Source organism: Phyllostomus hastatus, unplaced genomic scaffold (genome assembly GCF_019186645.2).
Source record: "Phyllostomus hastatus isolate PE091 unplaced genomic scaffold, TTU_PhHast_1.1 phas_scaffold_11, whole genome shotgun sequence".
Lineage (NCBI taxonomy): Eukaryota > Metazoa > Chordata > Mammalia > Chiroptera > Phyllostomidae > Phyllostomus > Phyllostomus hastatus.
Window position 1 is genome coordinate 2,924,350 of NW_025334005.1, and position 23,944 is coordinate 2,948,293.

The window sequence follows — 23,944 nt, forward strand, 5'->3', positions numbered from 1 at the left end:
TCGGGGACCAGGGAGGGTGTGTTCCACGTGGGAGCTCTCACTGTGTGTCCGTGAAAGAGCCGTAGTAGTAGGGACCACCGACACAGGAGGGAGTCGGGCGCCGCAGCGAGGCCCCGGCCTGGGCAGGCGGCTAGAGCTCCTGCCTCCCCCTCACTCCCATCTCCCGCGCCTCAGTTCTGAGCCCTGAGCCGGAACCTGAGCAGGCGAGGAGCTGGGAGCCTGGTCTGCTTGCCCCACACTCCCGCCCGCCCCGCACTCCCAGGGGCTCCCCGGTGCCCACAGCGCCTGCCCTGCTGGCGGCCTCCGCTGCTCGGCCCCGGGGACCACTCGTGTCCTCTCTGGTCTGTGTCTGAGGGGCTTCCTCTCGCCGACCAGACCGCACGCCTCGTGTGGTGGCTGACGTGCAGGACGCACTCTGGGACACTCCCACAGGCCTCGCTGGACCATCCTGTGGGAGGCAGGGTTGGTTCCCTCTTCCAGGCTGAGAGAGTTTGCATAGGGCCACACCCAGGGCCCCAGGGCCACCCTCGGTTAGGGCATCTGGCCACAGGGCTCGGGGAGCCAATGACAGCCTGCCGCACTTGGCCGCCCACCCCTGCGGCTGTCCTGTGGGTGAGGACGCTGCCTCTTCACAGGTGGCAGCTCGGCCACAGGCCTGTCCCGGGGGAACACGGGGAACTCCGCACCAGGGCGCAGGGGCTGTTTGCCGGCTCTAAGGTTAAGGGCGTCAGGGACACCTCAGTGACGGACCCCAGACCCACCCCTGTCCCCTGCAGAGGCAGAGAGCCTTTGGGCTTTTCCCAACTTCCAGAAACCACGGCACGATGTCAGCCTAGTAGGGGAGAGAAGCCGAGTTCGAATCCTCAGTCAGATGAGTCCCTGACATGTCCCTGCCTTGGGAGCCGGGACTGGGGATGGAGAGTCCCCGGAAAAAATGGGAGGTAGACTGGCAGTGGCGTTGTCTGTTTCTGACCTCTGCTTGCCCGCTCCTGGCAAGACACCTTCACGCCTGTTTCTGCCATTAGAACGGGACCTGCCGTTTCCCAAAGCCAGTCCTGGCTGACTTCGAGTGGAGCTGGCTGCTTGGTGCAGGGGCTGGGGGCTGCACAGACCCCGGATGACAGGGAGGGGCACAGAAGTCCACGGCTTGCAGCTGGTAAGAAACCACCGGTTTATTGAATGAAAAATCCAGCATCCACCCGGTCCCCCCACTCCGCACCCGCTCCGGCAGGGAGCGCGGCGCAGGCCGGGGATGCTCGGGAACGCCAGGCTGAGCCGAGGGTCAGGGCTGGGCAGTCTGGGGGAGGTACGGAGAACGAGACAGACACCTTTCAAAACGAAGTCCTGTGCAAACTTCTGGAAGGGGTCGGAGGGCAACGGTACAGTTCTGGAGGTGCTGGTGGGGAATGGGGGGCTGCGGCTGGGACCCTGACCCAGTGTGCTCAGCCTCTCCCGAGAAGGCTGATGGTCGAGGCCAGGGGGAGGCTCAGGCCCCGATGCGAGGGGAGAGGGGAGGAATGGAGCCTGCTGGAGGGGCCCCGGGCTGGGAGAAGGGGGCCTCCACCCAGACCAGGGGCCCGGGAGGGAGGTGGTGACGAGCACGGCAGGGAAAGGGAGACAGACAGACATGCTGGGCACAGGGGTGGCCGGGCTGGGGCGCCACAGACAGCACACGGTGGGGCCTGCCTCCCATCTCTGCCGAGTCCAGAGTTCCAGGAGGAGACTGGGCTGTGCCGGGGGAGGGGCGGGGGCAGAGGGCGAATCAACAAGGGGAGCCACAGGACAGGGGCCGGTGCCCGGGCGCATCACACGGGACGACTGCCAGGAGACTGGCCACGCGAGGAACCGGAGAAACGCTGAGGACACCGCGCCCCTCGCCTACAGGGGCCGGGGCGCGGTGAGGGTGTGTGTGGGGGGCCAGGAAGGCCTCCCCATCACAGAAACACACAGCACGGCCACAGAAACGCTGCCGGGGGGTGCGGGAGTGGCAGAGCAGGGGCCCCTGGGCTCAGGCGGAGCAGCTTCCACCAGCTGGGCTGCAGAAGTGGGTGGGGCGGGGCGGGCTGGGCTCCCCGCTGTGGGCCGGGACGCCAGTTCCCTGTTTCTGAGGAGGGAACCTGTGCACACCTGTGCACGCGGGAAAAGGCTGGGAGTCACAAGAAGGAAGGCCTGGAGGGTTCCATTCCAGGGACTGGCGCCCCAAGGCAAAATCAACATGCCTCGGGCCCAGAGCAGGAGGGACGGGGTGGGGGGTGGGGCGGTGTCTGCCCAGGGACGGGACTGAGCAGTGGGGAGGGCAGTGTCCCCAGTGGCAGTGTCCTTCAGGACCGGGCAAGGGAGACGCAGGCCCAGAACCAGGGAAGGGGGGCTGAGCCCGGGCCTGCTGGCCTCCCCCTGCCCGCAGGCGGTGAGGCTGTGGCAGTGCCAAGAGCGAGAGTGGCCAGGAGACGGTGCCCTCAGGTGGTCTTGCTGCCACTGAACAGTCCCACTGGAAAGTGCTTGACATGGGTGGGCCACTGAGCCGCCAGCTGGAAGAACTTGATGTCGCTCCACTCGACCCCGTCGATGGACACTGGGGGTGACACGGACGGGGAGGGCGTGACCAGGACTGCTAAGGACATTTTCCCAGGGTCCCCAGGGAGGTATCGCCCCCCTACCCCCAGTCCCTTGTCACCCCTCCCCGGGCTGTGCTCACCTCTCAGCATGGTCTGCTGCTGCTTGGCAGAGCAAATGAGGCGGCTGATGCCTTCAATGACCTGGCTCTTAGAATCCACCTCTTTCTCTCGTGGTTTCTTGCTCAGGAAGATGGTGGGAACTGGGAAGCAAGCAGGAGCCCGTCTGCCACGGCCCCGGGAGAAGCAGCCAAGCCTCTCCTCCCCCACCCCACGGCCTCCTTCCCGTGGGAAGCAGGGGTGGTTTGCAGAAAGCCGATGCTCCGTCCCCTGCTCCCAGGATCTTGGGAGTCCCTGAGCAGTCTCAGCACAGGCCCCCGTCCCCTCCCCGAGGCCTCAGGGACCTTCCTGTGTGATGAGGACCTGGGGCAGGGTGGTCTCTGAAGTCCCTTCCAGCCTGAAGCTCTAGGTGGCCTGGGGGGCAGGCGCAGGCCCTGTAGGGCTGTGCCTGCTGCAGCTGGGAGGCGGGCCACCGGCAGTGTTTGCACCAGCTCTGCCTGGGATGCGGCCCTGGCCCTGCGCCCGCTCCGATGAGGCAAGAACAGGAGGGTACCGCTGGGCTGGTGGCCCACCCCAGGCCAGTCTTGGGGACGCAGGTGCAGGTTTTGGCACGGCCCCCCGGCTGCCCGCTCAGGGGCCTCCGAGGAACGGAAGTATGAACGGGAAGTGGCCCAGGTGCTCTGGGAGCCCTGGAGAAGGGGGTGGGGTCCAGCAGAGAGAGGAAGCTTCCTTCCTGGCAGCTGGGGGAGGGGTGCTGTCAGCGCCCTGGGGTCACCCCGCCTTCCTCTGTAAGTGCCCGGTCAGGTCTGCGGCACACAACCCGAAGCAAGTGCTGCCCCCGCCCTGGCGGGTTGTGGGGGTCCCTGTCCCAGTCTCCCAAAGCACAGGACCCAGGACCACCGCAACTCGACCTCTGGTGCCTTAAAGCCACCCCTCTGATCTGGGAGGGGCCGTATTCCCCTTAACTTGCAAAACACAGCCATGCCTTGAGCTCATGGAGGCGTGAGTGGCCCCCAGGGTTGGGTGTGAAGGCACTGCTCCAGGGGCCAGGGGGACCGTGGGGCTGTGGCATGGAGGTGTCCTCCTCTGTCACACCGTCCATCCCTGAGGGCAGCGGCCAGAAAGGCTCACTTCCTCATGGCGGCCCTCATTGCCTCGGTCCTCGCGGAGCCGACGCACAGCAGACAGGGACCGATGACTCCCTGGGGATCAGCCCTCCGCTACGGAGGGATGGTGCGAGGGATGGTGCCGTCCCACAGGGGCAGGCGGGACCCCTGGGCGACCCCAGGCTGGACCACGTGATACTGGCGCTGCTGCTCCCTCCTCCAAGGTCTCCCGCAAGCGGATTCCGTCCCAGACTCCGAGACAGTGAGTCTGGGAGCCCTGGCGGTCCCTGGCCTCAGATGTCACCTACCCTTCTTGTTCTTCTCTTTGGTGACCACGGTCATGGCCATGGTGCCGGAGAGCTGGGCCTCCCCGCCGTGCGGCAGGCGGGACACCTGCACTGAGCGAAAGACGCTCTTGAGGGTGTTCTTGGAGCTGGCGTCTCTCTTGTCACCTTCCCGCCTCCGCTCCCCGGGGTGGCCCAGCCAGTAGTCCACCTGGAGGCCAATCACGTCCCCATACGGACTGTTGGGGCTCCTGGGGAAGGAACAGCAACAGGGAATAGGCTCTTCCCGCAGCTCCAAACTACGTGGCCCCGTGGGGGGCAGAGTTGGGGACCAGCAGGCTGTGGGGGGGCAGAGGAGGTGGCCGGCTGAGTGGCTCCCGGTCCCCTACAGTCTCACAAAAGTGGCTCACGTGGGAGGGAGGGTCAGCCTGGTCTGGGGACAAAGCCAGGAGAGGGTAACGGCCGGGATCGCCGCGTGAGAGACCCCGCCCCCCAAGGCACAGGGGTCGGCGCGTGCGCATGCGCACACAGGGCAGGCGGACCGGGCTCGGGGGTGAAGCGGCGGCAGCAGCAGCGCTGCGGCCGAGCAGCCCCGGGGAGGGAGGCCGGTGGGTGCTGACCTCCGTCCTCCTTAGTTATGGCACCTCGAGCTCACGGGTAATTTTAGCTCCCGGGAGAAAAAGAGCTGATATTCATCTTGAAAGGAGGCGTCAGACGCAATAGGAACACAGGCTACAAAAATCATCTGACATTTCTCTTTCTGCCTCACTCCAGCGGCTCTGTGAAACACAAGCTCGAACTGGCCGGGAAGGAGGTCGAGGTGAGCGCCGGTCCCCAGGCCTCCCCAGGAGCCCAGACCCGGGGTCACGGGGGCCACACGTGGGATTCCCTCCAAGGACACTTCATGTTCTTCAGAGACCCACACTGTCACCGGTGGTCCTGGAAAAGCCGCCGGCCAGGGCCCACGCTCTCCACTGGGGCCGCCACGAGGACCACCGTCAGAGGGACAAGAGAGAGGCGAAGGCGGAGGGAGGGGAGAAGAAGGGGACCCAGGGGAGGAGCAGCAGGAGCTCCTTCCTGCTCCTGACCCAGGAGCTCCGTCCCCTCTGCTCCCCCCACCCCCAGCAAATGCCCGCCCCTCTGCCCCCAGGCTCGGCGGGACAGAGGCCTCCCTGGCCCGGGGCTCTAGCCTTTGGATTCATTGGATCCTAAAGAAATTCCCTCGCTGGCTGGTGTGGCTCAGTGGAGACTGAGCACCAGCCCGCAAACCGGAAGGTCGCTGGTTTGATTCCTGATCAGGGCACATGCCTCAGTTGTGGCCAGGTCCCCACTTGGGGGGCGGTCAATGTATCTGTCACACACTGACGCTTCTCTCCTTTTTCTGCCTCCCTTCCCCCCTCTCTAAAAAAGTAAATAAATAACATCTTTTAAGAAGGGGGTAAAAAAAGAAGTCCCCCGCCCCCTGCTTTCTGCAGCACCTCTTGCAACCGACACAGCTGCTTTGACCCTGCCGGGGCCCAGCCCACCAGCCAGCCCTCCGGACCCCGAGTGGACGGACGGACGGATGGACTAGGAGAGGGGAAGACAGAAGCGCCTCCCCAGGGCCAGGTGCTGACACACAAGCTCTTATCCACGCCTCACTGACCGGGCTGCGTCACCGCTACACTCAGAGCCGGAGATGAAGCTTTGTAACTTGTCCGGGGGACAAAGGTTTTTGGCTTGACCCACTTCAGCCGGGCTCCTGAGTCTTCTCTAGGCCCACCTGTGTGTGCACCTCCTTATAAAACCCAGTTTTAGCAAAATCCTTGCTCAGTCAGCCAGCAAGAACCCCCGTCTTCATGTCTGAGCACTCTGGCTCCCTGGTCAGCTGCCCTGCCTCCCCCGCACCCCCAGGAGACGCCTGATGCCCCAGCCTGTCTCCACGGAGGACAATCCTGTTGATGCCCTGGCTGGGGTGGCTCAGCAGACCGACTGAGCGCCGGCCTGTGGACCGAAAGGTCGCTGGTTCAATGCCTGGTTAGGGCATGTGCCTGGGTTGTGGGCTAAGACCCCAGTTGGTGGCACGCAAGAGGCAACCAATCGATGTTTCTCTCACACACTGATGTTTCCCTCCTTCTCTTTCTCCCTCCCTTGCTCTCTCTAAAAATAACAATTAAAAAAAAATGTAATGAAGCAGTGATACATGCTACCACATAAATCTATTAAAAAAAAGAAAAGAATCCCGTGACCACGTCAGTTCGGCCAGAACCCCCGACCCTGAGCCTGCCTCTCGGTAACCTTCCACCCCCTGACCCCACGCAACGTCATGGCTCTAAACCCTCACTTGCTCACGTTGGCCCCGTCTGTCCCCCGCTGCAAAGTCCCGCGCAGCGCTCCCTGCGCCTGTCAGGGGAGCCCCACCTCAAACGAAGCCCCTCACTGTGCTTCAATGAGTGTCACTGACCATGTCCCAGAGCTGCAGCTCGGGCCGGGCGTGTCCGACCCCCACTCCGTCTGCGGCGCTGGGCAGTCCCGAGGCAAGACGTGTGCAGGGCACCTCACAGGCTACAGGGGCCTCTCATTCAACCCCGAGACGCCCAGACAGGCAGACAGAGCCGTGCGGTGACTTGCCCGGTCACTGACCGAGTCCCTGCACTCTCGCCGCCGTCCTACCCCCTGAACTCCCAGTGCTCTCACTGTGCCGCCGGGCCGCAGGCAGCTGGCGGGGGGCCTGGACCCTGTCAGAGGGGGCAGCGGGAAGGACAGGTACGCGTGAGAGGGCCTTACCCCACGACGGCCAGGGCGCTGCTCATGGACGGGGAGGAAGGAGGGGTGGCTGTGGCGTCTCGACTCAGACCCGAGCTGGAGGGCGGTGACGTGGAGGGCACAGTGAGGCTGACCACAGGCGAGTCGTCCCCATCACCTGTCAGGTGACAGACACAGTTGGCCGCAGAAAGCCACCCCTGACCTGCTGGTGGCGAGGAGCTGAGGTGCCCCTCTGGCTCAGTGGCAGCCTGCTCCCCTATGGGCCTCAGTACCCACCCCCCCCCAACGCTTCGCTGGGGAGTGAGGGTGCCCCCAGAGCTCCTGCTCGAACCCTGGCTCCACCACAGCCACCCACAGTCTTCACCTTCAGGCCCACTGGGCCAGAGGAGGCCGGGAGGGACCCACCCACGCTCCACAGAGGCAAAAGGGTCCCGCCCTCACCTGCCGTGGAAGGAGAGTCTTCGACCAGACCCACCTTCACCACCTGGGAGGGAAGGAGACAGAGCATTAGGTCCTCACCCCGAAGCGGCACGCGCTCCGGTCCAACTAGAAGCAGGTGGTTGGGTACAACACCGTCACTACACACTGTGTGATCATAGGCTTTCAAGATCTCTGCGAATCCGGAGTAGCCCAGATCTTAGAGAGATACGGAAACACCCAGTTCCAGAAGTTAGGGCGGGCACAGGAGACCTTGCGGCTCTTCTCTAGGGACAGGGACCGGGGCACCTGGTCTCCTCTCGTCTCAGATCACAGATCACATGGGCGGGAGACCATCCCTCACAGCGGAGAGAGAAGTGAAGAGCCACCCTCAGGAAGCTGAGGGAGACCGGAACGGGGTGGGGAGGAGCTCGCTGTACACCTGCCCTGGCACCAAGCCAAGCAGCGGCCATGCTGCTTCCTCCTTCCTCCTTCCCCCTTCCCAGACTCCCTGGGATCCGGGGGAATACCAGTGAGGACGGGCCAGCCTCACCCCTTCTACGGCAGTGAGTGGGGTTGATTCCTACTTCCCAAATGATTTTAGGTGTTGCACAGAAAATTCTGGGAAGGACAGAGGGCGCCCTCCAGTGGTCAGCAAAGGGCACAGGGAGAGACAGACGAAATGCCAGAGCTGTAGTGCCAAGTGATCACAGTCCCGTGAACTGGCGGGCCCGGGCTCTGGCCCTTGGCAGGAGCTCAGCAGGGCTGGGGGCCACAGAAGGTGGACTCAGGGGGCTGGTGTACAGTGAAGGTCAAGTGCAGATGGGCCCCGTGAGGCTGGCTGCTCAGAACACGATGCTGCCAATTCCTGAAACGAGTCCTAAATTTCCTATGCCTTCTCAGGTCCCAGACAGTCGCACAGCGACGCTGAGCTTCCCGGATACGACTCCTCTTGCTCCCCTGCCGGGGAAGGAGGCTGCCACCTCCTTCAGTGGTTTGAATTTACATTTTTTATGCCTCTCCCTCGGCAGCGCGGAGTGGGCAGCGATCCACAGCTCCGTGAAGATGTGAGCTGGCCGCCACCCAGGCTACGGGCCACGGTCCAGGGCCCCCAACGCAGTTGTGGGAGCAGCCCTGGTGGCTGACGAGGACGGACTGGGCCAGCCGGACGGGAGGCTCTGTGCAGCACGGGCGGGGCAAGCGCAGCTCCCCAGGCTCAGGCACCTCCCAAATCCGCTCAGGACACCTGGCACCTGAGCGGAGCAGAGGACCGGGGCAGGGGCAGCGGGGCCCTCACTGGCCCCTTTGCCCCAGAGGCTGGGAGGTGTCGTTGAGGAGACCACACGAAAGGGCACGGCCTGACTCGGAAGGGAAGCTCGATCATCCCCTGCGTGGAGCGGAAATCTGAGTCTCGGTCACGCTTCCCTGGCAGCGCCTGGCCCCAGCAGGAGGTCGGGTCGGCTGTCCCGGCGGGGGGGCCCCCTCCCTCGGTAGGTCTGTGTCGTGTGGCCCAGCGACCACCAAATGAACCCAAGATCAGCACTCCCTGGCACCAAAGATACCCACGAGGCGAGGGACTCTCCCTTGTCTAAATGGGGGACAGAGACCCTTATTCTCAGGGGCCTTTCTGACCCTGGAGATGGAAACCACCTATTTCTCGGACTTCTCTTCTGAACACCATCTATCGTTCTTTCGGAGGCAGCTTCCCCTCCGTGGGCTGCAGGAGCCACGCGCCGGACGTGCTCCCCAGGCCATGGCACCAGGTGCAGGGCCGGGTGTACTCGACGGGAGGTACCGGCGACGATCGGGGGTGGTCCGTGATTCCAGAAAGGAGCAGCCAGCGCATGTGCGAGCCCGGCGGCTGTCCACCTCGGCACCACGACACTTGGGGGCGGGTCGCCCTCTGTGGCGGGGGCTGGCCTGCGCACGGCAGGGTGTTTAGAAGCATCCTGGCCTCCACCCACAGATCCCAGCAGCACCTCCACTCCCAGCTGTGACAACCCAAGATGCCTCCGGACATCGCCAGATGTCCCGGGGGAGAATCGCCTCCGATGAGAACCACTGTCCAGGTGAGTGTCTCGTGTGCGTGCATTTGGGGGGCGGGGGGTGCGGGGAGGCCGGGAGAACGGGTGGGGCCCAGAGGAGAGGGCAGTCTGTACTCACGCCAATGAAGGGGATAAACTTCTGATACGAGTCTTCGTCGGGGCTGTGGGGAGAGACAGGAGAGCCGCGCCGTCAGCGGGGGCGGCCGTGTGGAGGGCTGCTCGTGCTCTGCGGTGGCTCTGAGCGGGCCAGACGCCCCACGGCCTCTCTCCGTCAGCTTCAGGCACGAGGAGCCACGGAATGGAGGCACGAGACCCGGCTCTGCACCCTAGACCCCCTGCTCCCACTCTGGAGTCTCAGTCCCTGGGGTGGGCTTCTCTGGACTGAGGGGCCCGGATGGGTGAGGAGGCCCGGGGCAAGGGAGGGCGGGCTGGGTGGGGGACAGTAAAAGCACTGTCTCTCCCATTTTCCAGGGTTCCTACGCAGGGAAACGGGCAGGAAGGAAGACGTGAAACAGCAAAGATTCGAGACTGATCCAGCCCACCCCGCCTATTTCTAGGAAATCTCCCCAAGTGGAACTTACAACTTGTGCCTGCAGGTCAGCATGGCTTCAGCCACAGGAAGCTGGTGCGTCACGCCCGCCCCGTTGACGTACTGCATCACCCGCCCCACCACATCCAGTTGCTCTGCAGAGAGGCCAGGAGGTAACTCCCACTGATTTCAGCAGGCAAACCCAACAGCCCACACCGAGAGCCCTGCTCTTGAGACCCACGAGTGGAGGCGGGGGTTGTACAGGCCTGCTGGTTCTACAGGCCTGCTGGTTCCGACTCTAGGGCACCAGGGGCAGAGGCTCTGTCCTCTCCCGTCCACCCCTCCTGCCTGCTGCCCTTCGCGGCCCTGCTCTCCCCCAGGCCGCCGTCGGTGCTCACACCGACTTTGTAGCCCGGAGGAGCCCCTCCACCCCACCAGTCTGTGCCTGTCACTTGCTGCAGGGTCCGAGGGAGCCCCCGCCACCTCGGCCTCACAGAGCTCCGGCTCGCGCCACCCCTGCCGCTTCACCCTGCGTTCCGGGACGACGTGGCTGGTGCGGTGGCATCTGGGCACCAGGAGGTGCCGAGCAGCCCTCCTCCGCTCGTGTCTGACCTGTACAACCTGGCGCGGCCCCCCCTCCCGAGCACTGCGCCCCTCGGCCTTCCTGATTTCTAGATGCACAGGAGCAGGGCCGACGGCAGAGACTGGAAGCGTGCAGGGTGGCATGGAAGGGCTACACTGAATGCGCCTCCACTCAATGAGGCTGAGAAGACCAAAGTACGAAGCAGCGGGGAGCGCCAGAGCTGCAGGGGAGGAAGAGGCGTGTGCGCGGGCCTCCTGCGGCCAAGGCCGGCTCTCCCTGGACCAGGCGCACCCTGCCCCGGTGCCTTACAAGGGGACATACCGGTCACCGGGGGCTCCGAGCGGCTGAACAGGTCCCTCCAGGCAGGATCGAGGAAGGCGCTGCTGTATCTGCTGTCGACCGAGCCCAAGTATTTGGCCACAGGGTGAGAACCTGGCGGGTGGAAACCACAGAGGCTGAGCTGGTGAGGGGATGGGATGGCGGCCTGGCCTGTGGCCCCTGACCGCTCCTTCTGCGGACCCCACCCACCACCCTGATACCCTGACACAGGAGGGGGACCTGGCGTCTTTACCAAGGGGAATGATGAGAAAGCGCATGTAGCCGAGCCAGTCGGGGGTCTTGCTGGCCAGCGACTTGACAAAGAAGCGGAGGATGGAGCTCAGGTACGCCTGGCCGCCCAGGGCTGCCACCCTCACCGGCCGCGGCATCGAGGAGTTGCAGTTGCAGCTGGGGAGCAAGGGGACGGTCACGACCGCCTTCCGGGGGTTTGCCAGCAGCCTGCTCAGAGCAGCCTGCTCGGACCTGACTTGATCTCAGTAACCCACAGGGGAGGAGCAAACCAACAAACAAAATAATACCGAGAAAGGCAGTGAGCCAGAGCTTTTGAAATTAGGGAGACATCGGGATCAGAGAGGACAGGTCACTGTCTAGAAGGAAACCGGAGCTGGCTGAAGCTAACAGGGAGACAGGTCAGCGATGCCCCCAGCTGGGGTCAGGTGGGCGTAAACCCAGATGCCAGGATGCCCAGAGTCTCCCCCCCGCAGGGACTCTGGGTCCCGCAGGAGGTCCTGGGAGGGGAAACCCCGGCTCTGGACACCGCGCAGCGTGGGGCAGGTAGAGGGATGGAGGGATGGGTCTTTGCAAAGCCCGGGTCCTCTCCTCCTGGCCTTCTCCATCCTGGGTTTAAGAAGAGGATGAGGCAGGTCGAGGCGCGGCAGGAGTCCAGCTGGGCAGGCAGGGAGGGCAGGTGAATGACATTTTCCACACACTGACCCTCTGGGGCCAGCAGGGACATCTGAGCAGCACGACCTGCCACTGCCCCACCGTGCACCGACGTGGACTATTGGTCTGATGAGGCCAGGGGATCCTGCCACTGCCTGGAGGTCGGGGGGAGGGGGAGGGGAGAGGCACCCCAAAGGGCAGGAGAGGAGTCGAGTCCTTACTAGCGCTGGATACGGGTGAGCAGGGCGGACAGCACGGCCTGGACCTCCACGGTGGAGCAGGTGCACACGACAGGCTTCCGCTGGTCCTGGAGCAGCTCTGCCACGTACTGGGGGTGGGGAGGAGAGGGGCACTGGTGAGGCCGTGGGGCAGGGACGCAGCTCCCCGACAGGGGCCAGGAGGGCAGGCAGGGCCCAGACCAAGCGGCAGGGTCCTGTCCTTTGCCCTTCAGACCACCGGGGAAGAGGGATTCGGGCATCGGGATCTAACTGGGTGGACGGCGGTGGCGGGTGGGGGTTGCTCTGCCCCTTCTGAACTATTGCCTTCGTGGAACCCACGGGCAACCAGCGGGTGTCACAGCACTCGGCACTCCTAAGGGACCTTCCTCCCGTGATGCTCTCTGACACACACCACCGCCCTGCAAGGAGGCAGAACAGGTGATACTGTTGCTGTCTTCACAGATGAGAAAACTGAGGCACCGGAAGTGAGTGACTTAAGGCCCCACAGGATGGAAAATGACAGAAGTGGGACTAGAGTCCAGAGTTCGTTCAGGGTGGAAGGAAGCTGAGACACGGGGATCCTTCCCTTATTCCTCCACGCCCTGCCTCTCACGTCACACCCTTGGTGTTGCCTGCTCTCCAGACCCCTTCCCCCCCGCCACCCCGGGCCCTGCAGTCCGGCGCTTCACCTGGCCCTGCCAGTCCGTGGTGTTCACAAGGATGACATTCTCCGGGAGGGCTGCGTCTGACACCAGGATCTGGTTCAGCTGGTCGTACACCACCTTCCTCGGGATCTGCAGGGACAGAGGTGTCTGCGAGGCGGCTCCCGGGGAGCGGGAGGGTGGCGCTGGGTGGCTCGTGGGCAGAGGGTTCCCGGGGCAGGGCGTTCGGAGACACCAGGGAGCTGCGGAGCAGACCCGGGGTCGGGGTCCCGCTGGTCCGACCACAGCGGACAGGAGGAGGACGAAGAGCCAGTCCTTGGGGAGAGCACACGCGTCTGCGGGCACAAAGCCTCGGCAGCCCTCCTGACGGGCCGGGCGGGCAGACGGGACAGGTGTCCTGGAAGGACCGGGAGAGGAGGGGGAGAGGACGCTGAGCAGGGGCTCCCGGGGGGGGTGTGTGTGTGTGTGTGTGTGGCGGGAATGAGGGCACTGGGGAGAGCACTAACGCGAGTGGCGTGGCGAGGAGTGCTGGGCGGGGCCTGGGGCCGCAGGAACGAGGGGCCTCCCAGGACAGAAGATTAGCAGGAGGGACAACACGTCGCCCCAGGCGCCGGGCTATTCTAGTCTTGGGTTCATCTTTAGCTAGGTAACAGCGTCCAACCCAGGAGGCCACGCTGCCACAAACTGTGCTCTCAATGGCATTTGTCAGGTGAACCAACAGGCTTGCCGTGAACTCCAGAAGGCAGGAGCCGTGTGAGGTGTCGGCTCCAATGAGGTCCTTCCCCAAGCCCCCGAGCCCCTGGCCTTCAAAAGGCAAACCCGGTCCCCAGGGTCCAGTTCCCTCTGCGCTTCTGCCGCAGCCCACTCCCTAAGGTCTTCCGGCACTAAGGTGTCCGAGGTCAGGCTGGGGTGCCCAGCGAGACCCTGACGGCTGCCGTCCTCTAGAACCCGAGTCAACACGCAATCCCCACTCCAGTGGCCAATGCAGGCGGAACCAACCAGAAGGCGTGGAACTGCCACCTGGGGCGGACGGCAGGCTGGGACAACGCTAGCATTTCTTGCTCCGTGCCCTAGCCCCCTGCGAACAGCCCCGAAGCCAGTGACAGACTAGTAGTAGATAACAAGTGCGCTAGGCTCCTCCATGTAGGTCTGCTTTTACAGCTTTCACTTAGAGCGTTGCAGAGTGGTCCTCCTTTCCTCTCACTCAGCTGCCCGGGAAGATGACGAAAGGGAAACCGAGGTCCAGGGGTGCCAGAGGGTACCTGTGCGCTGTGGCCCAGGTCCGGGGACCGCTCACTGTCGGAGCTGTTGGTCCTTTCACTCAGGGGCTTGGAGAGCTGCCGCTCCTTCAGGGGGGTGCTCCTCTTCTGCCGGGGAGTGTGCCCCCCTTCCACTTTGCTGCCAGACACGTGCAAAGGAGGTGGTGCATCAGCCCCTCTGAGCCCGAGCCACTGCCGGCCCACTCTTCCCCCCAGGCCACGAGCCTCCGCGGAGCACGCTGGCAGCCTCGTCCCATCTGCCTGGCTTCCTTCATTCTACCCCCGCTTCCAGAGCTGCTTCCCGGCCTCAGTACCTGGGCGAGGCAGAGCCCTGGAGATCTGTTTTGCTGGACTTCATGGGGGTTTTGACTTTCTCCGGCACAACCAGACTGGTGCTCCCATCTGCAAACATGTCCTGGTCAGTGATCTCCTGCCGAGGAGGAAGGGGGGCAGCGAGCGTTACTGCTTACTCAGCGCCGCCAGGAGCCTCACAGAGCCTGGCCAGGGCCTGTAGCCACCACGAGGAGTGTCGGCCACTCCCTCTCCTTTTCCAAAGCTCCTGCTGCACCCCATGGGGGCTCTCTCACTGTAAAACAGAGGGCACCCACGGCACTGGGCACCGCCTTAGCATTCAGTCTGTCCTCCGCATCTGCAAACTGTTTGTCAGCACACAGGCCTGAACTGAGGACCTAGCTTCTCTAGGTGGGAAGGAGAGTTTTAATCAGGAAGTAATAGATAGGGCTGAATTCCACTTGTAAACAGCCACTGTGCAGGCTGGACCAAAGTGGGCGAGAGTGAAAGCTGGGTTACTCTGATCGCCGCTGAACTACAGAGTGCAAGTTGAAGAGTAAGTTTTAAATCAGCCTGGAATCAAGCCTAATGTTTTGCCATGCACCGGATCTTTAATGCAGCATTATTTAGTATAAGAAACATAAGCTTAACATAGCTCTTTCTTGGACTCCACTGAACTCCCAGGTCTCACTGTAAGGCTGATGCACAGCACACCCCCGGGCGGTGTTCGGTCAAGTTCTCTGCTCCCTCCCACCATGCCCAGCCTCCCGTCCCACTGGGTGAACCGCGGCACATCCCGTGAGGCCCAGCCCCGCTGTCCTCCCGCCGGTGGCACCCCTCTGTCCCTCCCTGGGCCTCCACACGGGCTGTGCACAGGCTGGATTTCCTGCTGCAGGGCTGCACCTCCAAGGCCGAGGCGCGTTCTCGTGTCCGCACCTTCAGTGCTCAGCACACACAGCTGCCCGGTGTGTGTGTGTGTGTAATGACACGGTGCAGCCCGGCCCGCCCGTTCCGTTCCGCTAGGGCCTGGCCCGCTCCCCGGGGCGGCTCCAGCATGTCTCAGAGCAAGGAGCGCGCCGGGAGTTCCTTGGAGATTTAATGTGGTGGCTGCCAGGCCACAGTAAGAGCAACATGGGAGAAAGAGGTAGTTTTTTTAGGGGAAGATGCTGGTCACCATCCCTCTCAGAAGTACACGAGGGCGACAGAGAATGAGAAATTATCCAAACCGTCATTTGATCGAATTAAAGGGCAGAATGAGAACATTTCTGGTTCGATAATTTGGGGACTGACCTGGTCCCCAGGGTCCCCATTCCATGGGCAAGGATTTCAGGAGAAAGAGGACACAGGACATTCACAAGCCCACAAATTTAAGCAAAATTCCCAAGGTGGTCCTAAGGGTCCTTTTGCCTTTATTCCTAAAGACACAGAAGCTATTCTGAGCAGCCGAGGTGGGAGGCCGAAGCATGCATACCAGCGTGTCTGTCTCAGTCAAGCTGTCATCTTGATTTTTAATCCAAGCAGATTTGACTTTTTCTAGAGCAGCCAATTCCATCTGTAAAAATTATAATAATTAGTCATCACCAATCCAAATAATCACCACTAACTTGTTTTCTAGGTACCTAAGAAACTTAAAATACTTTCACTTACTTCTAAAGACCTAATACAGTCTTTGGGATTTTCATCTTACAAGGAGGTTAATTGGGTGAAAACGAAGCCCCAGGAGGGTCAGTTATTTTTATAACCACTTAAATCAGTAACTGTGGGGCACGGAGCCCGGACTCTCCCACTACCCCAAGGTGCCCCTGGGGAAGAGAGACTCCCAGTCCGGAGGGCTTTGCTGCGGGGTCCGTGAAGTCCTGCCCGGGACGCAGGGAGGCCCCCGCCCAGGAGGGACATTTTGGGGCCTCGTCTGCTCGCCAGAAATTGCTGAAAATAAAGGGAGGATCTTACAGGTCTTTGATTTTGAGACTGAAGACATCCATGGTAGCCAAATACTTTTTGCTGGGTACAAAACCCTCTAGAAAACCCTCAAACGGAATACACTGAGCAAAAGACACCCAGTGTCAAGCCACTTGGGTGTGAATGAATTCTCCCTTTGTATCCAACTCTTATCAGTGTTTCACATAAAAATGCAAAATGTATTCTGCGGATACAGATACACAGTCAGATTTTCATATTTGCTAATACTGCTCTGGCTGTGCATATACCAACATCCAAGTCATGCTCAGCTGAGGGCTGTGGGACTCAGAGGAAAGGCGTATTTTAAAAAATGTACAGGAGTGTATTTGAGCCAACTGACGACACTGTCAGAGAGCAAGGTCTCAACTGCTCCGGAGAAAAGGTATTGGTCTCAGTGAACCTCTTGGTTCCTGTGGGGAACCAGACAGTCAGAAAAGATCAAGGTATCCCCCGCCTCCCTCCTCCTCACTCAAAGTCCTTCCTCGAAGTATCAGAAAGCTAAAGAGCACTGAGCGATACCAGGCTAATAGGCTAAAGGGATCGCTTGGCAAACCAGTGAACAAGGATCACAGAAGTAGGCCTCTGTGTCATTCTCCGAACCAGGGCTTCCCCGTCTGGATGCTCCTGACAGTTTGGGCCAGGCCCTCCCCTGGAGCCGGGCTGCCCGGGGTGCTGCAGGGTGTCCAGCAGCATCCCCAGCCTCCACCTGCCAGACCCCAGGAGCAGCCCCTGATCCCCACCCCGCCTCCCGCTGTGAAAACCAAAAATGTCCGCTGTCATCGCCAAATGTTCCCTGGGAGGTAGAAATCACCCCTGGTTGGGAAGCCATCTGCGAGACGAAACCAACAGGCTTCAACCGGACCCTGTGACCCCAGACCTTGAGATGCTTTGGCTCGGGGCCACGCACAGTAGGCCGCCTGCAGACCGCACAGTCAGGCCGTCTGCACGCTGTGTACAACCACCACCAACGTTACAGCAGAACCGTGTTGAAGTCAGGGTCAGACTTAAGTCTGAAGCGGATTTCACTCAGTTTTGGATCCCAGCGTGGCCCCCTTCTGCTGGGCGGTTTCAAAGCAGCATGCCCTCTCGTCTAGCCCGCCACGGCCACAGCCTGTTTCCGCTGCAGAGCTGCCACACCCGGCGAGACCAGGAACTTGCAGCGGGGGTTGAAGGGCACTGCTGGTTACTGACGGACTCTTCTAGGTGCTCCCGGCAACCCCGCCTGGAGCACGCTCGGACACCACGCTTCTATTCCTGCTCCTATAAATGCCAGGGCTGTTCTCACCGCAGGACCCCGGGACACCGCCCGGGCAGTGGCCGTGTCTGTCTGACTGCGTGGCCCTGGAGCGAGGCGCCGGCAGTGCGGAGCGCTGTGCCCGTGGGGCGATGCTGGCTGCCGCAGAGGATGCGCAGGCTCCTGTGTGTGCGTGTGTGTATGTGTGTGCGCGGCGGGGGGGCGGTATTTCCAGCTAGCATCTTCATGAAGTACTAGCCAGCCTCTAACACCATCATTTCCAGTGCTACGGAGACAGCAGTGTTTGGCGGCAGGCAGTCCTGGCTGAAAGGCTGCATCTCCCGCTCTGTCAGGGCCTGCTGGTATCAGCTCAGAGGCTTCTGTGTGCTGAAGTCTTGGGAAAACTCAACAACCGTAATAGTTTCTACTAGCAGAAATCCCTTCTGGTTCTAGCGATAAACTAAATCCTCTCCGATTCGGGGAGCAGAAAGAAAAACTAAAAACGACGCTAAGAAGTCAGGGAGGCCGGGTGGACACACACGTGTGGGCCGTCCCGCCCACGCAGGCCCGTCCTCCGCCCTCCCCCCCCCACACGCCCGGAAGTTCCCTGCGCTAGAGCACGGCCCCGCTCCGCAGGCCCTCCCCGAAGTGCCTCTCACACGCGAGAATCCCGAAGTCGCACACCCACATCCAGACATATGGGGTTCTTCAAAATAGAAATGTCACAGGGAATCAGCCAAGTGAGTATGAAATCTGGCCGAGGAGACCAGAATTTGAAAGACTTGCCGAAGAGACACCTAGATCCTATCAGCCGCAGCGCATCGCTCCAGCCGCCCACCGAACACCGTGCGGGAGGTCCCATCTGCAGCCGCTCGGCTGCGTCTCCCCGCCGCCTTGTAAGGCGTGTGCTTTGCACGGCTACACGGACGAGGGAACTCGGGCGTGGCAACTGCCCCAAGGACGGTCAGTGGACCGCTGAGGTCGGGATCCGAACTCGGAATCTGACTCCAGAGCGCGGGCTCTCCACCCAGCCCTCCCTCCCCCCAGTGGATGTTTTGCCCAAACAGGGGCCTTGAGGCCCCTCTGCTGTAAAGACTGATTTCTTTTGCCGACTTAATACCAACCACCCCTAGCATTTACTGGGCATTCACCCCATGCCCGGTGCTGTGCTGGGGCTTCTGGGTCGTTACCTCAGCTAATTATTTAATTGCACGGTGTTACAGCAGAGCCCTGTTCTGCATTCCTAGGACACCGAAACGGTCCTCCTTGGGCCAGGTCCTCATCACTTATGTTCATATTTAAGATCGACCTGGCTCTAGCGGTCAAGGATCTGTCCACACACACAGTGACAATTCGGCAGGGCCATCCAGCCGCCCCAGAAGACAGAGCAGCCACGTCCTAAATATGAATGACAAAGTGAGGCGCCCTCAACTCCAGATCACACGAGCCTGGGCTGGAGAGTTGCTGAAAAGGGCGGGGTCTGCAAGTGGGAGGCCTGAGGTTTCTCTGTCGGGGGATCCTGCGAGCGGCATCATCGCTGACCCACCTGGTGCTACTGTTCCAGCGCCAGACTGGGCCTGCTGCGCCTTCACCAGGACGAGGGATTAGGTGGGAGACAGCCCCACCTGGTGGCAGCACGCAGTATGTCAGCCCACTGGGTCCTGATGGTTTGCAGACACTCGGGAGCTGGGGTAGCCCTTCCACAGACACAACACTTCTCAGGGAACGAGGCACCTTACACACTTTGTATTATTTCCCCACTATTCATACCTATTTGCAGGATGAATTTTGTATTACCTCTCTTAAAGCGGCAAGAACAGGAGGACTTAAAGGGTTGTTTCTTTGATCTAAGAAAAGACGCTGTGGTTTCTAAAATCATCCATGATGTCTTCTTGCATTTAGTCGTAAATGAGAGGAAGAAGAGCTTCCCAGGGCCTGAGGCAGTTACAGCACCAACCCGGGCTGCTGCCACTGGCCCACTGCTGGGAGAACATTCCCAGGTGGGGACACGGCTCAGGGGGACGCCGGGCGCTTGGGGTGCCACAGCAGTTGGCTCCTTTCTCCTCTTGCTCGCCCGGCCACATGGAAGCCTGCCCACGAAGTTCTGAATTATCTGAGAGCACTGCCTCCTCTGAGTAAACCTGTGTATGTTCAGTGCTGCCCGAACAGACACACCTCTGCGCTTCTCTCCCCCTCTACACCTGTTCTTCCCCAGCCGGGAATGCTCAATTGTCTACCGCTGGCCGGATGCCATACTCGCAGCCACCACGCGACAGGTGCTGGGCGAGAGGTCTGGAGGCGCTGTGTGCCCTGGGAGGGAAGGCTCCAAGCCACGGTGGGATCAGACCGAAAGGAACAGCCGCACGGCCACAGCAATGCCCTCAGAGAACTGAGCCCCAGCCAGGACCAAGATGAGGACCCCCAGGGCTGCAACGAGAGCAGTCTGCCCTTCTGAGGTCCCATGTGCCGAGAGCAGAGGGCCCGGGGTGCTAAGCCCCAACACTCCCCGGGTCCCTCCCCCATGCCCCACGGCCACTGGTCTTGCTCACAGGGCTGGTGGTGTCTTTGCTGAGGCTGCCCTTGCTGTTGAGGCTGCCGATCTCCGTCTGTGAGCTGGACTGCGACATCCCCTCAAAGAAGGGCCTGCGGGAGAGAGGCACAGCCAGGGTCAGCGGCCACCGGGGCCCGGCACAGCTGCTCCTGGAGAGCTGAGTTGAGCCGGTGTCCAAGAGAGATCAACGACCTGAGCTTCAAGGGCACCTGCTGAGGAAGGACACAGCAGAGGCTAGGCAGGTGGGGACCTGGAGGGCAGGACTTCAGGAAAGTCCCATCAGGACTCTCGCCAGTGAGAGGCAAAAAACGATGGTCTTTATCCAGAGAGCTGGAGGTTCGACAAGAATGAGGAACTGAGAGTCCCTGGTAACAGGGCGGGGCGGGGTGCAGGGGGGGGTGGAGGTGGGGGAAGGGAGGGAATGAGGTCTGGGAAGGAGAGTGTGCCAGGAGGCAGTCTGCCAGAGGAAGCTGGGCCTCACTTGAGCTTGGGCTTTGGGGTGCTGAGGATGCTCTCCGTCTCCTCCATCTCAGGGCCGCTGTCGCTGGGGTTGTACATCTCCAGACTATCATACAGTTCGTCCAAGTCCTCCTCCACCTCTCGGATCTGCTCCCGGGACACGTGTTCCAGCCCGAAGCCCACCTGCAGGGGGGACGCCCCTTGAGTGTGGGGCGACCCCGCTGACAGTGGCGGTAGATGTGCAGCCCCTTCCCCCCGCACGGGCGCCGCCAGGGGACAGGCCACGCCTTCACACCCGTCGGGTGGTCTTGCTGGCCGTCGGGGTGGTCTTGCTGGCCGGCTGTGGTCCAGCCCAGAGAGCAGGGGTGTGGGGAGGCCACCTTCCCCCTGCCGCTAGCGCCCCACACTATGGACCTGGTGTCAGGAAGGACAGCGCAAGTGCCAACACACCTCTCCTAAAGAACGGGCACGAGACACCTGGAGCCCGTGACCCCACGCGGGCTTGCTCTGCCTCCTACAGCCCACGTGACAAGGACACCTCTCAACAACGTTCGCCTTCATCCTCTTCTCAGCCCACTGAGAAGTCTGTGGGAACGGGCGCTGGGAACGGGCGCTGGGCCGGCCAGAGCCCAGGCTGCTGCTCTGTCAGTGGCCGACTCTCGGGCACTCCAGGTTTGACCATGGAGGACACGCCCACCTCACGGGCTACTGCTCACAATGTCCCCCTGGGACAGGAGGAAAAGGGAACCGACAACGACAACTGGACTTTTTACTAACCCCCAAACCAGAGGCTTAGTATTAAGCGATGGCTGGGTGTAACCCTGCCACCTGTCTCCAAATACTGAGAAGTCTTGGGTGCGACATGCAAAGCCTTTCCTCCCATTTCAAGGAGCTTAAAGTCCTTCTTTAGCTGCCCTCTCATGTGGGGGTCCCAGAATCTTGACTCCCAGTGGCAACCAAGAGTGCACCCCGGGAACGAGGGTGCAGCTCAGGGGAGCCTACTCACCGTCGACCTTGGGAGTAAGGGGTCGTACCTCATCTGAAACTTTGAACCGCTTCAGGAGGGCCACAAACTTCTGTTTGATGTTGGGTTGCTGTGGGGACAAATTGCACAACAGTTCTCAAACGACACCCACTTCTGAATGGACATCAAGTTGAGAGAGAGACCGAGTGCCCAAGTTTGTGTGGGGCTGTGGGGGGCAGGGAGGCGGGAGGAGCCAGCGTCTATCCTCTGGCACTCAGAACCTACGAGGGAAGGCAGCCGCGCATGGCTAATTCCAGTGTACAGGGGGCAAGGAGGAGGTCTCGTGGGTGCCCAGGGGCCCTGCACCACGCTGGCTCTGGCATCGTCCACATGGGCACCCGCAGTTCATCACTTTCTCTTGACCCTCAGATCTGTGGTATCAACTGGCAACTTCTACCTGCATATATCAGGGACCTCAAACTCAGCATTTCCCAAACGGAATTCATCATCGTCCCCGTGTTCCCTCCCCGGTTACTAATGTCACCTTCCACCCAGGCGCCCAAGTCTAAATCTGGAGTCTCTCCCCGCCCCTCTCTCCCCACAGCGCTGTGTTCCCTCACTGCTACCCTCGCCCCAGCTGCGGCACCACTGCCTCCATCCAGGCCTTTCTCCTCTCATCTCCCCGGAATCAACCGCAGCAGGCTTCCTGGCGGTGGCACTGCCCGCTCACCCATCCAGCCAGTCCCCAGCCTGGCTTGCTGAATCTGCAGTGACCCCTCTAGCTCAGAGGCCTCAGTGGGCCCCTGTGGCCTGGAGAGCCGCCCCGCACCTGCCCGAAGGCTGGTTCTGCCTGTCTCCAGCGTCATTTTAACGTGCAACCCCTGAACCTCGCGTTCAAGTGGAAGTTAACTGCTTGCGGTTCTGTGAACAGCTGCATGCTGTTCTGTACCCGGGTGGGGGGGGACTCTCTACTGGTATCTTTTACCTTGATTAAATATTCTCCCCAAATCCAGCGGGCGGAGTTCTTTTTATCCTCAGAAATGCACATGTCAGCACCTCACCCTGAAGCCCGGCTGCTATCCCGGCGCTCCTGCTCAGGGCCGGCCGCGGCCCCTCCGGCCACCTCTGCGTCTCACACAGAGCTCTCTCCCCGAGCACCTGTCCCACTGGGCTGTTTCGATGTGTCTGTGGCAGCAGACACTGCAAGCCCCCGATGGAGCGCACTAGGGCCTCCCTCATCCCTGTGTCCAGCTCTGGGCATGTGGCCAGCAGCACTTCCTGCCTGAATAAGGGCATCACTATTCGGGGGACGGTGAAAAGACCCACCTGCAGGTCAGCCTGAGCCACACCTCTGAGAAAGGGCACGGCCTCCAAAAGCGTAAAGGTCATTCGCAGAAGTGAAAAAAACGCGAGTGCACAGTGACAGAAGCATAAGATGTGTTCAGAGCACAGCAAGCCGATCACTGCGTCTAGCACAAGATGTTCTCGGCAGGGGGAGAACAGAGCACGTGCACGAAAGGAGACAGAAACTGGAGAACAATGATTAAGTCTGGAAACCTGACTGAGACGTGCCTGCGGCTGATAACAAAAGCCTTTGGGGGCGCGGGCATTGTTAACAGGAGCACTGAGCTCCGGCCATAGGATGGAGTGGGGAGCGGCTACGGGGACCACAGGAAGGGGCGGTTTCCCCGTGGGAAGAAAACAGGGCCTCTCTGTGGCTACACAACGGGACAAAGAAAAACCTCGCAGAGGAACTACAGCGGAGAGCGAGCGACACGCTCCCCTCTCCCCTTTCTCCGAGGACAACGGCTGGTGACATGCCCACGCTGCTCTGGAGAGCCAATCAAGGACGAGACACCTGAGGACAACAAAGCAGTTCTCGCACTCTCTGGTCACTGCTCGGGGGGGAAACCAAGGCTGTAGCTGTGAGGATTCACGTCTAGGCCCAGTGGTACCTTGGGGTTGGGGGGGCGGTGGGAGATGACAGTGTTGGAAGGGAGACCTTCCAACACCCCTGGGAGGTCTGGCCCATGTTTATTCCACTCCTGCAGGTGGTGGGAACCTCTGCTCTTGGGGTTGCTAGACCAGCTCTGCACTAGAGAGGCTCAGGAAGCCTCTGGGAAAAAATGAAACTGAGTTTCTCTTCTGAAAACTCCTAATGCTTTTGCCTCTCCTACACTTTAGCACAGAACTACAGAATCAGTCAGCGTTAACCTAGAAACACAGGGAGTAAGCGTCTCAGAACTGTAATTCCACCACCAACAGTGACCCCCGAGGAAATCCTGTGCAGGACACACACAATCCAAAGGCATTTGTCTGTAAGGCTCCGTACCTGTTTAGGCAGGAACTGTACCTACTGTAACTGAACTTGATCAAACCCACAGTTCCGAGCACCAGCCTGTTAGCTCTGGGTAAATTCAACAAACGATTTAAGATGCTGACCCCCTAGGGAGGCCAGGGCTTCCGTGCAGTGGGCGGTGCGGTTTGAAGTCACCACCTGGGGAGGGGCGCAGGGTGGCCGAGGCGTTCTGCCCCCCGAGGAAGCGTTAACCTGTTCCAAAGTCTAAAACAGAGGTTCTCAACCTTTTTTTTTTTTTTAATCCCAAGACAAGCAGAAGAATATAAATGCTCCTAGGAGTAACGCTGGTTCTTTGCGAGTGTGGCTCTTCATCAGGTGGTGGTGGAGGAGACACACAGGGTGTATCAGAACCTTGAGGAGACCGCCCCCACCCCCACCCCCGGACC

At 61.3% G+C, this 23,944-nt stretch overlaps 1 protein-coding gene across 8 annotated transcripts in view; it reads right to left on the reverse strand.

The window, feature by feature from the left end:
- Positions 1 to 1,154: 1,154 nt before the first annotated feature.
- Positions 1,155 to 23,944, reverse strand: part of PACS1 (phosphofurin acidic cluster sorting protein 1) — a 105,137-nt gene continuing 82,347 nt past the window's right edge. For all 8 annotated transcript variants that reach the window (XM_045854936.1, XM_045854940.1, XM_045854941.1 and 5 more), the window contains 17 exons: positions 21,270 to 21,329; positions 20,258 to 20,418; positions 19,775 to 19,868; positions 15,504 to 15,584; positions 14,056 to 14,171; positions 13,745 to 13,880; positions 12,510 to 12,614; positions 11,824 to 11,930; positions 10,953 to 11,107; positions 10,703 to 10,813; positions 9,851 to 9,953; positions 9,388 to 9,430; positions 7,249 to 7,291; positions 6,829 to 6,964; positions 4,087 to 4,313; positions 2,696 to 2,815; positions 1,155 to 2,572 (listed from right to left, as the gene is read on the reverse strand). In XM_045854936.1, coding sequence (XP_045710892.1) covers positions 2,457 to 2,572; positions 2,696 to 2,815; positions 4,087 to 4,313; positions 6,829 to 6,964; positions 7,249 to 7,291; positions 9,388 to 9,430; positions 9,851 to 9,953; positions 10,703 to 10,813; positions 10,953 to 11,107; positions 11,824 to 11,930; positions 12,510 to 12,614; positions 13,745 to 13,880; positions 14,056 to 14,171; positions 15,504 to 15,584; positions 19,775 to 19,868; positions 20,258 to 20,418; positions 21,270 to 21,329 — 1,914 coding nt within the window. In that variant the 3' untranslated portion in view covers positions 1,155 to 2,456. The remainder of the gene's footprint in view (positions 2,573 to 2,695; positions 2,816 to 4,086; positions 4,314 to 6,828; positions 6,965 to 7,248; positions 7,292 to 9,387; positions 9,431 to 9,850; positions 9,954 to 10,702; positions 10,814 to 10,952; positions 11,108 to 11,823; positions 11,931 to 12,509; positions 12,615 to 13,744; positions 13,881 to 14,055; positions 14,172 to 15,503; positions 15,585 to 19,774; positions 19,869 to 20,257; positions 20,419 to 21,269; positions 21,330 to 23,944) is intronic.